The following is a 13,433-nucleotide window of genomic DNA, read 5'->3' as shown; positions in this document are numbered from 1 at the left end:
ATTCAAGAACTAGAATGTGAACAAAGAGAAATTGGATGTTGGTGCCAAGAGCCAATTCACTCCACCTCTCCATCAGTCAAACGTGGTTATTTGTTCATTTGTTCTCTTTTTTTGTTTGGCTTTTGTTTGCGCTTCATACGACAATTAATTTCCCCTGTGAGCTTGAAGCAGGAATTGATCAGGTTCAAGACAGCCCTGCGCGGTTCGCATTTCCCTTCTCTCCTTGCTGTGCGAGTGAAAGGGTGAGCACCCACCGTGCATGCAGGGCTCACACCCGCCCCTCCCCTTGCGTCCCCTCATATACAGGAAATGTAAACACAAACATTCACATACACGGCAAAACATGCACACAGATATTATTGTTCTCCATAGAGCTGGGAAAAAAAATACAATACCACAAGACAGGAAGCCGCAAAGTATAATATTGACAAAAGACTTGCATAATTTGTTTTGATTTTTGTCTCTGTTTATGTCTTCTCTTTGTGTACGACCAATATGTCGGACAAACAGTTTGGGCTGCTCTCTTTATCTGATTTTTTCAGTGTCAGTTTGTCACTCGTGTAGTCTGTCAGTTTGATCCATTTTGTGTCTGTTTATGTGTTCTGAGCAGCAGTGACTCTTGGGAGCCGCAATCGAGCTTTTTTAACTTTTAAGGCCAGTTGCACGGGATGCTTTGAAAGCTTAAAGATACACAGTGCACCGCCCTGCTTTTATTTTTATTCAGAGTTTGATTTTTTTTTTTTACATCACGGTCACAACATTCCTCCAAATGCACAAGAGGCACTGAGCAGATATTAAATCAAGGCTCAAAGGGGTGCACGGGCATCACTTAAAACCCAATAAAACTCATAACTAAAAGGTTCCTTGCATGTAATGGCATTAGTCTTTTTAAATTAGGTTTTGTCTTACTTTGGATATTCATATTTGTGTTTATTTATTTCATTTCTTTCCCCGTTTTTATGAGTTTGGAAGCTGTAGTGATTCGGTCGCATTGCAGAAACTGGTTCATGTGCAACAGCTGAATTCTCAATATCAGGTGTTGGGAAAACCAGTTGCTTATTCTGCTGATTATTTTCTCAATTAACTGAATAATCATTTGGTCTATAAAATGTCTGAAAGTAGCAACAGATGCCCGGCGTGATTTCCTGAAGCCACAGATGACACCTTAGAATTGCTCATTTTGTCTGACAAACAGCCCAAAACCCAAAGAGAGTCAGTTTCATGTCATAAAACATAAGAAAAGCAGCAAATCCTCTTAATTAAGAAGCTGAAACTAGGAGGTGATTTGGCATTTTTTGCTTAAAAAATGATTAAATTGGTTAATTAGTTATGAAATTAGTTTTAGATGAATTTTCTGTCAATCAACTGTTGATTAATTAACAACTTAATCAACTCTTCACCTTCATATAAAGCAAATTGGTATAAAGCACTACAGTTAGGCTCAGAGTTGTCTGTTTTGCTGTGTGAGGATGAAGGTATATTATAAACTTTGGTGAATTATTAACAAACAGACAAATTTTGTTGTACATGAAAAACCGTCCTGCACCAGAACTCGAGCCTTACACTGGGTTTATCAGCCATATAACATGTTACCTACCTCTTTTCTCTACTTCTTTAACCTCCCCCCACCCCCACCACTCCTGGAAAAAAAAAAACAACAACCCACACCTTTCCTTATCAGGAGGTGGCAGTGGGCGAGCGCAGCAGGGGCGGGCGGCTGCTGGAAGAGCCGAAAATGATGCTGTTCAGAGGGAACACTCTCAGCCTCCAGGTGTCCATCCAGGACGTCCCACAGTTACTCTGGAGCATCAAGCCTTTCACCACCTGCCAGGTAGGCGGTTTCTTCTAGCTGTGGGTTTGTGAGCTTCTGTCATGTGTTGTGTAAAATAACCTAAAGCGGCGAGCACGTTTTACCACGTTCACGTCTCATTTCTAATTTAAACCGAGCTCTGCTTTGTCAGGGTCACGGATCTCAAATGAAGCCGCGCACCTTCATCTTCTCTGCGTTCTATGTTCCTCAATTAGAGCTCTCTCCTCTACCGGTCTCCCTTTTTGTTACTTGGTCACATCAAAGCCAAAGGACAGCAGCAAGGGCACAGCAGGAGATCACTAAAGCTAGCTATCTCACCCACACACACACACACACACACACACACACCCTTACGAAATAAATTATGACTGCCAGGCAGGCACACGCACACACACATCTCATAGTTATCTTCCTCGGGGTCCACATGCTGCATGTTCTGCTCTGCCCTGTGATGTTTATCCCACCAGTGACATCCTATTAGCTGAATTAGTCCACCATACTGCCTCCAGAATACCAACAAGGTTTTCTTGGAGAGGGAAGAGCCACAATGTGAGGGTCCTACAGGGAAGATGACTGTAGACTTTCATTCAGACACTACTCTCGCCTTAAGGAGGCTTTTACAAGTAGCCATCTTCTTGTCTGATGGATCTGAAGAGGGGGTGATTCATCCATAAAACACTGTTTTTGACCTGTTCTCACAGCGCCACTGTCTGGGTCACACAGTAGTTAGTAATGGAAGTCAAAATTGTCCTTTTAGAATCCATTCACTCACAAACTCTCTGACTTTTGGTTTTTCTGTTGCTATATTTTGGCAGAAGTGCATTTTCAAACCGGGTAAATTAAGGCGTCTCAGTCCTGCTTCCATATTCACATTACAGATTGGTGTTTACATTTTTAAATATACTTTTTGCTAAGGGAGAATTTACATACATTAAAGTCAAAAGGACACATCCAATAATAATACATCATTAACAATAATAATAATACAATCATCATCATCATCAATCATAATAATACATTGTCAACAATAATACATGTACATCTGATGTCTTTTCATTGCCTTTACTGTTTGTTTAAGAACCACATCACCTCTAATAGTGACTTAGTGAAGGACAACTAAACACCTCGTCTTCCATATTTTAGTTACAACAGTTCATGTTATTGTCCAATAAAATTCATGGTTCAATCTGGGCATTTTTTTTTTTAGAAAGACACAATATAAATCACATTAATATTAAAACCAACACCTACCATCCCCCCACCACCACCACCACACACACACACACACATCTGTAGACCTTGGGCATTTTAAAAGTAAATGTTCAATAGTTTCATCTTCATCACAGTTGTCAATAAGGCATTTTTTAGTTTTAACAAAGCAGCTCCACTTGACGACTGCTTGGACTGCTAGTCTGCCAACTGATACAATATATATCAATATCTTATTTATTTTCTGAAGACATAACTGGGAGTCAGATTCATCTAAATTTTTGTAGTGGAAAACACCACCATACAAGTTATTACACAGTTTGGAGTATATATTATTACTGGACATTTCAACCCAATCAGTATTCAAGGCATATTAGGAAATATCAGAAATTGGAATCGAAGACATAACGAGCCAACAATGTGGTAAATATGACTTGAGAAGACTGAATGTAATCCTGTGGGCTCTACTTCTTTGGAATATAATCTTGTCTCATTACATAGACTATCTCCGCTAATATTGTGGATTCAGGTCTGTATTATTTATCAATCTACATGCTAAGTCTAGCCATGCTGGAAAGTGTAATAAAACAGTGATATAAAGTTAAACTTCATTATTTCTCCCAGGCAGCTGTAAATAAAATAATAATAATAACGAAACAATTTACAAAATTCATGCACTAATGACTCCAGCTCTCCCATGGGCTCTAACGCTCGCTGCTCCTTTCTGACGGGTAAACTGCTTGATTAGGTAACATCACTGATTGGCTAAAGAGGCCACTCATTTGGTCTTAATTAATCATGTAAACAGCAAAGTGGGCGGCAAAGCAGGATTCAAATAACGAATGTCTTTAGCGGGGATTTAATGAGTTTGTTGTCTCCCCTCGTCTAATCCTTTAATCGTTCTCCCTGTCCGCCCTCGGTCTCTCCTCGCTCCGCAGGAGTTCTCCTTTTCTCAGGTGTGGGCCAGTAACCAGCGTCCCCTGCAGTGTGCCTTCTCTTTGGAGCGATACAGCCACTCCTCGTCTCAGCTCTCCTGCAAGATCAGCGTCCGACAGGTCAAAGGGGAGGAGCAGATACTCCAGGTCTACACGTCTGTGGTGGAGGTGAGTGGCGCTCTTAGAGAGGGACGACGTGTTCCGGCCCCGGGTGCGTGGGCAGTCATACCGCTTGTTAATAGGTTCTTTTATTACACTGAATAACTCTTGATTTGATTTAAGAGCTTGCTTAATGAGCCTCTCAGGGAGCTTTTCATGTATAGATTGCAAATTGTCTTCAGTCCTTGTCCTTGTCTTCATATTGAAGTAGTGAGATTTTCAGCTGCAGTATCAAGATCACCCTGACACCTCTTTTCTTTCTCGCTTACCACTAGAATGAAAAGGGAGTGGTTCCCTTTTTCACTCAGTCGGACTGTACCATCACCTCTCAGACGGGGTCAAGGGCCTTTAAAATCCCCCTGTCCATCCGTCAGAGAATCAGCGCCACCTTTGACACCGCTAATGCCAAGGGGAAAGACTGGCAGCTCTTAGCCCAAAAGCTCCACATAGACAGGTATGAGTTATAAATCTGTGAAGTCTTTTATTTCATTCCCATTCTTCACTTCATCCACAGTCACCTATTGTTGAGTCATCTATGTGTTACACAAGCCGGGATATACCGTATGAGTCAGTGATTATGTTTCGTTCAAGTGTTATGACAGAATAATAGAATAATGACTAGAAAGCAGAAGTGCTGCATCTCCTGCTCGCTCCACTATATTCCTACTTTGAATACTATTTTTAATCTGGAATTTAGGCACCGTGTCTGCCCTAATCTTCCATCACCAACCAGCCTTCAGTAACACACCACACTGCTGATTTCATTATAGATCTAGAAACACATGCACAGAGAAAGAGAGATAGAGAGAGAGAGGGGGGGAGGGGGGTGTAAGGGCACTTTAGCATAGTCTGAATAACTGCGGAGAAGATGCCATGTTTTGCAGAAATCTGAGGGAAGGTCTCAGACCGCTGACAGGCCAGCCTCTGGCGAGAAAATGTGTTCATGTTAGCGCTCCTCATTAGCGGCATCTCTTCATGTGCCCCATCCTCCAACCCCTTGCTAAAGTCTCCAGAGGTGGTGCCAGGTCAGTATTTGCGTAGGCTGCGGAGGAATTTTAGTTGTTTGGCGGTGTGGGTGATCTCTATTTGTGCTTCAGAAGAGAAGTCATTAATCAAACGCTTATAGCCATGAAGACTCTTAGATCTGTGCAGTCAGTTCCATCGACCGTTTGAGAGAGAAAATACCGTGTTTTCTGTTTCTGTTCTGTCTTTCTCGCTAGTTGGAGAAACGTGAGTGGGGAAAAGTTAACTGACAAACTGTGACAGAAACTAGGTGATTAAGGAACTCCACTTTAACTGAGTCTGAAAACAAACATCTGTGACTGAGGGATAGGGGGGGGAGAGAGGATTTTCAACCCAGTGGAAACACATGAAGAAGCATGTAATGGGAATGTCTCTACCTAGTTAAGCTGATTGTTGTAATTATTTCCCTGAATGTTTTGGTGGAACGTCATCATGCCGAGGAGAGTAAGTGGGATTGAAAGGCAGTAAAGAAACTCACAAGGTCCCATTGTAATGAAACAGTGCACTCTGTTGGATGGGTGTCATAACAACAGCGGAGGGAGAACATTTGTTTTAATGAAATCATGCTTGGAGCTTGTTTACTCACACAAAATAACACATGTTCACGCCACAAACTGTGACTACATTTTACTGTTTCCATAGTATTGTTGGCATTAAGACAAAGAAATTTCACTTGATCTTTGCTGGTTATTACTGACTGACTAATAGTCAGTCAAAATAGATTTTATTAAATACATTTTCCAATTAAAGTACAAACATTGCTCAGTCTCCTTTGGGCAATGATAATATTTCTATATAAAAATCCATAAATTAAAACATTTTTATTGAAGTCCCCTCCACTCAGAAATGTATTTCGCTTACTGTTACTTCAGTTGGATGTTTGAGCTTCACTGTGCAGAATGATAAATGTGCAGAGTTTGACACTAGAAGGCTGTTTTTAAAATCTTCTGCTGAAGGGGGAGAAGTTTCTCCGAGCTCGCCTTGAGCTGAGTTACAGACGTGTACATATGAGCAGGATTTGGTGACATCACAACTAGTTTGGAGCCAATCGTGGTCCGGTATGCGGCTTACACAAGTGTTATGTGGAAACTTGAAACCTCTAGTGCACATACACTGATAATGGACTTATCAGTGAAGTAAGAGACATCTTATGTCTAGCAGATATATTTATCTGCTTATTGTTCTGGATTTTTGGGGGAATTTCTAACAAGGTAATTGAACTTTTTTGTTCAAAAAGACTATTTCTATGTCTGGATTAGATCTATAAGTATTTGTTTCTTTTACATAGAAACAAGTGAGCTGGAAATTCAGGAATTACTAAATTATAGGAGACAACTCGTGTTATAAACTACTACCCATAATGAGTCTACACTGCTTAAAGGGACACTCCGCCAATTTCAGTCTACTATTCGTGGGAAATAGTACTCAGCCTGAGAAAACAGTTGTGTAATATCTTCTGAATGATGCCAACGGGGCTATTTCAAAATTTTTGATAGAAAGTTACGAGGGTTACGAAGTTACAAAGAGCTACGAACTGAAAGAAGGGCTGAACAATTAATCGAAATTTTATCGAAATCACAATATGGCCTCCTGCAATTTTCAAATTGCAGGAGGTGCGATGTTTGTTAAAGGCAAAATGTGTGTCCAAATAGAATTTTTAATTAAACATTGTCGTGCTGCAGAGATGTCGTCGCCCACTCAACATATTCTACACTTAAGAAAACATCTTTGTTTGGTGCAGATCCCTGCAAAAATCACACAATAATCATTTTAATATGTTTTTCAATGAAAATGAGAATGATGTAAAAATGATTATTCCCTCTGATATCGCAAATCGTATCGCCAATTGTAATATCAGTCAAAATAATTGCAATTAGATATTAATTAAAAATTGTTCAGCCCTAGATGAAAGTGGGCTTTTAAGAGGGAAGGAAGATCTAATGAAAGATGTGAGATGTGAGTTGGATCATGGGAATTGTAGGATCCAACGTTTTCGGAGCTTGACCCATATAAGAGTCGAGGTATCTCAGCCTCTGCTGCTTCCATTTTGCCCATTCTCCTTTTTTTTATCTGTCTCTTTACTTCCAATTTTATGGAAATACCGAAACATCTTATCATAGTTAGTCCAAAGCAATCACTCCATTACTGAACCATTATTAACTGGCACTCTCACTTGTTCTCAGCATTTACTCTCTGCCATGTCATCCACACTAAAATGATATTCCCTTTTCCTTGGCCTATAGGAACCTGTGCTACTTTGCATGCCAGGAGAGCCCATCATCAGTGATTCTGAGTCTGTGGGAAGCTCAACACCAGGACTCAGGGGATTTGGATTCTCTGGCCAGTGCCCTTGAGGAAATCGGCAAGGTCCAGTCCCCCAGGACGGCCACGCTTGGCTTCAGCAAAGAAGAGCGAGACTCAGAATTCACTAAGCTTGGGTAGGACAGGTCGACAGCAGATCAAATCATGATGAACCTTTACTGCATGAACACTGATGATCAGGTGTGCTAGCTAACGTATGGTGTGGAGGAAGAGATGCAAAGAGGACAGCAGGGAAAATCAGTTGCGGACTGTTACTAAAGGAACACCTCTGCTAAACCAAATGGCACGTACAGACAGACGGCAAATCATGCAACGACCGAGAGAGAGAGAGAGAGAGAAAGAAGTATTTGTGTTACTGAGAGGCACCAACGAAACATTTTAGAAAGGGATATAGACATCTAACACCCATCTTTGATTGAGAAATGTCAACTTTTGACACTTTTGAAGACCGGTTTGATAACCTGTACTCAAGGATTATGGATATCTGTGTGAAGAGGACTCTCAACATGGGATGGAGTATGTTTTAGACAGACTGCCAATCAGGCGGGTGTTGTGACCTTCCCAGATTAGGACATGCTGGCACTTGCCCTCAAAGTGTTTAGTGTAATGTCGTTATGTTGTCATTCATTTTCTATATCTCCTAATGCTTTTCTTTTTCTGCATAGTGTCTCTAACGTTAGGTGAAAAAAACAGAAATGAAGGAATATCAGAACATATCGTTGATACTAATCAGGCCAGAGATACTGACAGTGATTGTCCACACTGATTAGCATGTAAAAAGAATTTGATGATGCCCACATGCTTTAAAAAAAAAAAAAAACTTCTGAAGGCTTTTACAGAGATGAATTGGCATGGATCACATGGATAGCAGTCACTATTAAGAGACACACACATCCACATATACTGCAGTACCCCTGAGGCACTAATGTTGCACTTCTGAGGAACATTTTCAACCCCACAGGCAGACTACATGGTCAAAGCAAAGTCTGCAGAGGATTAGTTACACCAGTGATGTTTGCTGCACCTGGCAATCCAGCCAGAAATGCACTGCATCCCATAATGTCTATTAATCAACCTCTGCTTCGTTTGGAGGAAAATGTATGTCTCGACTGTGATAACTGACAAAACAAACTCTGGTTGAGTTGTGTGTACTTACTTGCCCCCCTGGGACTTAATTTTTCTTGATTCTTGAATTTTTGGGGGCTTTTTTTTTTTCAGATCACAGCTTGAAACTTATTACCTTGACATCATTATTTGGAGAAAAATCTCACACTCCGTCTCCTCTGTCTTCACTTCCCAGGCAGAGCCAGCATCCACTTGAACAAAGACATCCCAATCAGGACGATCCACACATTCAGTTACTCCTCCTGCCCCTAAACTTAATAAAGTGAACTTTGTGTTGAACTCTGTGTTGGCTCTCTCTTTTCATCTGCTTAATCAATTCAGCTCTTGAAAGGCATCCCACATACTGTACGGTCGAGAAATCAGCCACAGTAAATATTCAAAAAATGCATTCAGCAAAGAGATGAAACAGAGACCCATACAAAGTCCAATTTTCAGAAAGATGTAAAACAGCTTGGATGTCAGATCATTGCAACAGGATGGTATCACATTGTTTTACTGTTTGAACTGCACCAAAAAGAGACTTACATATGGATTAGGCCTCTTTCCAACATGCCTGATGTTGCTGGTGCTAACCCTCCATTCAAAAAGCTACAAAGTCATTTTTAAGACGTCTAAACCGTCCAAAAGATCAGTTAATGCACGCTTAAGACGGGGAATATACAGAGAGATAGAGAATCCTGTGCAAACTTGGTCAACTACAGTAACTAAGGATTCTCTGCTCTGTCTCTGCAAAAGGGTTTAACCATCTCAGAGTTACCCAGACTAAATGAAATAATGCTCCCCGTCCTTCTTAGATGTACTTAAAGGCATATTTAGACATTTTGGGAAATTAGCTTTTCCCTTTCTTGCCGAGAGCAAGACGAAAAGATTGATACTACTTTAATATGTAAGAGTAGTATCGATTTTCTCATCTAAATCTCATCAAGAAAGGGAGAAGTTTATTTCCCAAAATGTCAAATTATGCCTTTAAGTACTTCCAAGAAGCCGGTTAGCTTAGCATAAAGACCGGAAACAGCTATCCCGGCTCTATAGCCGTACAAAAACTTGTTACACAATTTGCAGTCATCTTCATGCTGGCAAAGGATTGCAGATTCAAGTGTGCTCATGCTGGCTCTACAGTGGGAAAGCAAAATCCTGTGGATTTGAGTATTCATGGAAATTATTCTGAGATATCCAACCACATTTCATTTGACAGTTGGGGTGCTCTTGAAAATCTGTTTTCAGTGAGCCATGACTGCCAAATAATCAAACTGGAAATAATGTAGACCTCTAGTCTATCAGCAAGCCTTTGTCGTGTATGGATCAAAGAACAGCACGAGTACGGACAAACCTCCATAAGGGGGGGGGGGGGGGCTGATTCCTCACTATCAGCCGAAAAGGTCACTGTGTAGAAAGGCCAAAGTTTGGAATATATTTACACCTGGAGGAAACAGATTCACGTGGAGGCCTCGCTTCAGTTGTCACATGCAGAGTTAGACAACCAATACAGATGGTTGTGTTTGGACACTTTGATCTGAAGCTTAACCAGGATTAAAGAACGTGATCAAAGAAAAGATACAGCTGTCAGAAAAAATGAAATCTCCTCTCCATAACGTCTGTTTAAAATTGCTGTATGACGTGGTTGAAGTAATATAAATGTAATACTTGGTCCTCAGAGCGCTATCTTTTTCATGTCTTCTGCTCTAGAGATGCTTTAAGCTCATCTCGAGGCAGAGTAGCAGACCTTTATATAACCCTTAGATATTTTGGCCCAGTCGAGCAAGCAATCCAAGATTATATCACTATCTTGACTGAAGGCATGCCTTAAGGTCATCTGATGTAAACTCTTGATGCTAGTATCGTTAGCACAGCTGCTAAACAAGCTTTTAGCAGAGTTTTCTTCCATCTTTTCCCTTTTAAAAGTTTTTTTAGGGAGTTTTTCCTTATTCTAATCGAGGGTCTAAGGACAGAGGGTGTTGTATTGCTGTACAGATTGTAAAGCCCCCTGAGGCAAAGGTGTTGGGCTATACAAATAAAACTGACTTGACTTGATTTGACAGCAGTAGAGTGATTTGGCTACAATGTTCAACTCAAGGACCTAGCTAGCATACACCAACCTCTATAATCAGCTTCAGCTTCTGATTGACCAAAACCACCTGTTTCTCTCATAAAGCAACTGCCCAGATAAGCACCAAAATTTATACAGTGTTTGTTTAGTCTCCTCCTCATCAGATTGAGTGTAGGGAGCAGCAGAAGTAGAATAATGATGTTTTCAGAGAGTTCAAGTATAAACCAAAGTAATACTGTACCAATGTAATGTGTTAGTGAGCCTCCAAATCCATAGCAGCCATTATAGAGGAGACACAAGCCTGTTGGAAATCATAATTTCTGAAATGATCTGTCAAAGTTACATGACATTGTTTAGTCATGATTGATTGGTCATGATAACATGACCAGAGTCTAGCAGTGCTGATTGGGACCAGCTCATTTCATCAGTACCCTAGTCATTAGTAAAGGTTAGTCAAGGAGAGTATCCTTGTTACCTTCATACGTAGGACTAGATTGACTTTTCTACAGCAAATGGATCATTCCAATGCTTGTTTCTTCCATTTGGGATCAACAGCTACTTTCCAGTAACACATGGACAAGAATTTCCTGCTAACTTTAAGCATGCTGACACCTAAATGAATGTCTCCCACAGTGCATCCTGGAAGAGCAATCTTACCTATTAAACGTCTGGTACAGGGGACTACCAGCAGAGCTGCGGCGTTGGCTAATGGTGCCAAACGCCGCTTTTCTTGGAAGGAGATTATTAGCTGCTCTCAAAAGAGGACAGAGATTGAAGGCCTGTTGAAGGCTGAGTGTCCTGAGCCATTATTCACAACATATCCCACTGATGTGTCATTGCTCTATAAGCTGACTCTTTCAAAATCACAAGATGACCTCTCTTCTGAGGCACAGAATTTGCCTGTGTGGTAAATCATGTCTGGTAAGCTCAGATTTTATCCAAGCATTTCATTTCATTAACAGATGTATCCTAACTTGGGGTGAGAACAGTCAGATCTCTTTGGATCTCAAGAAATGGGATGCTCCAATTCCAGCTGTGTACAGAGACCTTTTAGGGGCAGGTACTGGAGTAGCAAAAAAAAAAAAAGCCAAGCCAGAAGAATGCATAAAGGGAAGACAACAAAATAAAGCCAAAGATGGGACTTCTCTTGAAAGAGAGCAACTGGAGACGTGCCCAGTCCTCCATCCTTTACATTACAAAAATATCAAAACCCCACAAACAACTAAGAATAGACAAAATGACCAGTGAGCGTCAGAGAGTCAGAACACCTCCACGGACAGCTGCCATTTTTTGGACATCACAGGAAAGTGCTTGTTTATTAATCGTCTCTGCACATAAGATAATGATCAGTATTACTCTAGTTCCAATTCCCCTTGTTTTTAATTACCTACAGTCAGGAAAGGAATCACACCTTGCTATGCAGATCCATAACAGACAGCAACAACGTTCTGATTTATGCAACTTTGTGAAGATTTTACAGGCAATGTTGAAGTGAAGATTACTCTGGACAGGATTCTGCCTCTGGAAATTGGCAGAAGGCCTTGAAACCTGATCGAATTGTCTCAATGCTTGGACATATAAGGGTTATGCTGCCAAATCTCGTTTAAAATCCTGTTTTCTGTTACTGATATGTCCACTCAAAATATTGAACTCAATCACATTTTGATTTTTTCCAAGGCCCTCCTTTCTCTTACATACACACATCAACACATATATACTTACACACACACACAAAAATTAACAGTAAATAGCTAAACTTTATGTTAATAGTTACATGTGCTGTGCATCACTAAAAATCACACAGTTTTCTAACTAATTGTGCCTCTCCATGTGGGTTTGGTGTCATCAGAGAATCTAACCAGAATGTTTTATATTATAAACCATATCAAAGAATCTAGTATGTTATATGCAAGCTGAGTTGTTCATTGCCATGCACAGTGCCCACCTGTACCTTGTATACACTGCAGAGGTGTTTCCTAAGAATACTGAAGCATTTAAAAACCTGTTATCTGTGATGCCAGGAACTTACAGCGGCGGTGAGCTGACTAAAAATGAATTGACCATCTGTCACCGGAGGATGCTCGGTGTGTCTGTCAGTGTCCTTTACATTAACTCAAAGACTCAGTGAGTATGTGTGTGTGAGTGTGAGTGCGAGTGCGTGCAGGAAAGTTGTGTGTAACTTTTAAAAAGCTGTATTACGTGTCCTTGGAAAAATCCAGCCTACAGTAGTGCTACTATTTCAGCTTATTCAGACGTGTGATGTAATGTGTTTTTTCTCACAGCCTACTATCTTAAGCTCTGCATTGCTTTGGAGAATATAGAAAACAATGCTAACTTAAGTACAGTTATATCAGTTCATCAAATGTGGTGAAAGTTTCATTCAAACTTTTATTTTTCGGTTGTTGTTTCTACTTATCTGCTTTTCTTTCAAGGAAAAAAAAAACTACTGCCTTTTGAATCTTATTCTCATTCTGACTCTATTTATCATAACATACGGCTGAAATTGTTGAATATCAAAGGTTATTTTATCCTTCAAATGATTATGTATACAGTGAAATGCATTTATGTATGTTTGGTTTTAGACATTTCATACATTCTCTGTACTTAACGTTTGATTTAAACGCTATATGAATGTTTATGTTAAGAAGGTGAAAAGTGTGACAGCCATACTGCTTATCACTGTTGATGTTCCCTTAGGCCAAGTCCCTTTTTTTTTTTCTTTTTTTCAAAGATTTGCAATTTTGAAAATGTATATACTGTATTGTGTTGAAATAAATATGCAGTGAAAGCTTATGGTTTACTG

At 40.3% G+C, this 13,433-nt stretch overlaps 1 protein-coding gene across 2 annotated transcripts in view; it reads left to right on the top strand.

Annotated features, from left to right (window-relative positions):
- The window catches only part of LOC137170812 (netrin receptor UNC5D-like), a 181,354-nt gene extending 172,492 nt beyond the window's left edge, over positions 1 to 8,862 (top strand). For both annotated transcript variants that reach the window (XM_067574396.1, XM_067574397.1), the window contains 5 exons: positions 1,682 to 1,831; positions 3,958 to 4,122; positions 4,389 to 4,567; positions 7,380 to 7,574; positions 8,759 to 8,862. In XM_067574396.1, the coding sequence (XP_067430497.1) occupies positions 1,682 to 1,831; positions 3,958 to 4,122; positions 4,389 to 4,567; positions 7,380 to 7,574; positions 8,759 to 8,849 (780 nt within the window). In that variant the 3' untranslated portion in view covers positions 8,850 to 8,862. The remainder of the gene's footprint in view (positions 1 to 1,681; positions 1,832 to 3,957; positions 4,123 to 4,388; positions 4,568 to 7,379; positions 7,575 to 8,758) is intronic.
- The last annotated feature ends 4,571 nt before the right edge of the window (positions 8,863 to 13,433 follow it).

The sequence above is a fragment of the Thunnus thynnus genome, chromosome 19, assembly GCF_963924715.1.
Source record: "Thunnus thynnus chromosome 19, fThuThy2.1, whole genome shotgun sequence".
Classification (NCBI taxonomy): Eukaryota; Metazoa; Chordata; class Actinopteri; order Scombriformes; family Scombridae; genus Thunnus; species Thunnus thynnus.
This window is presented reverse-complemented; position numbering and strand designations above follow the sequence as displayed.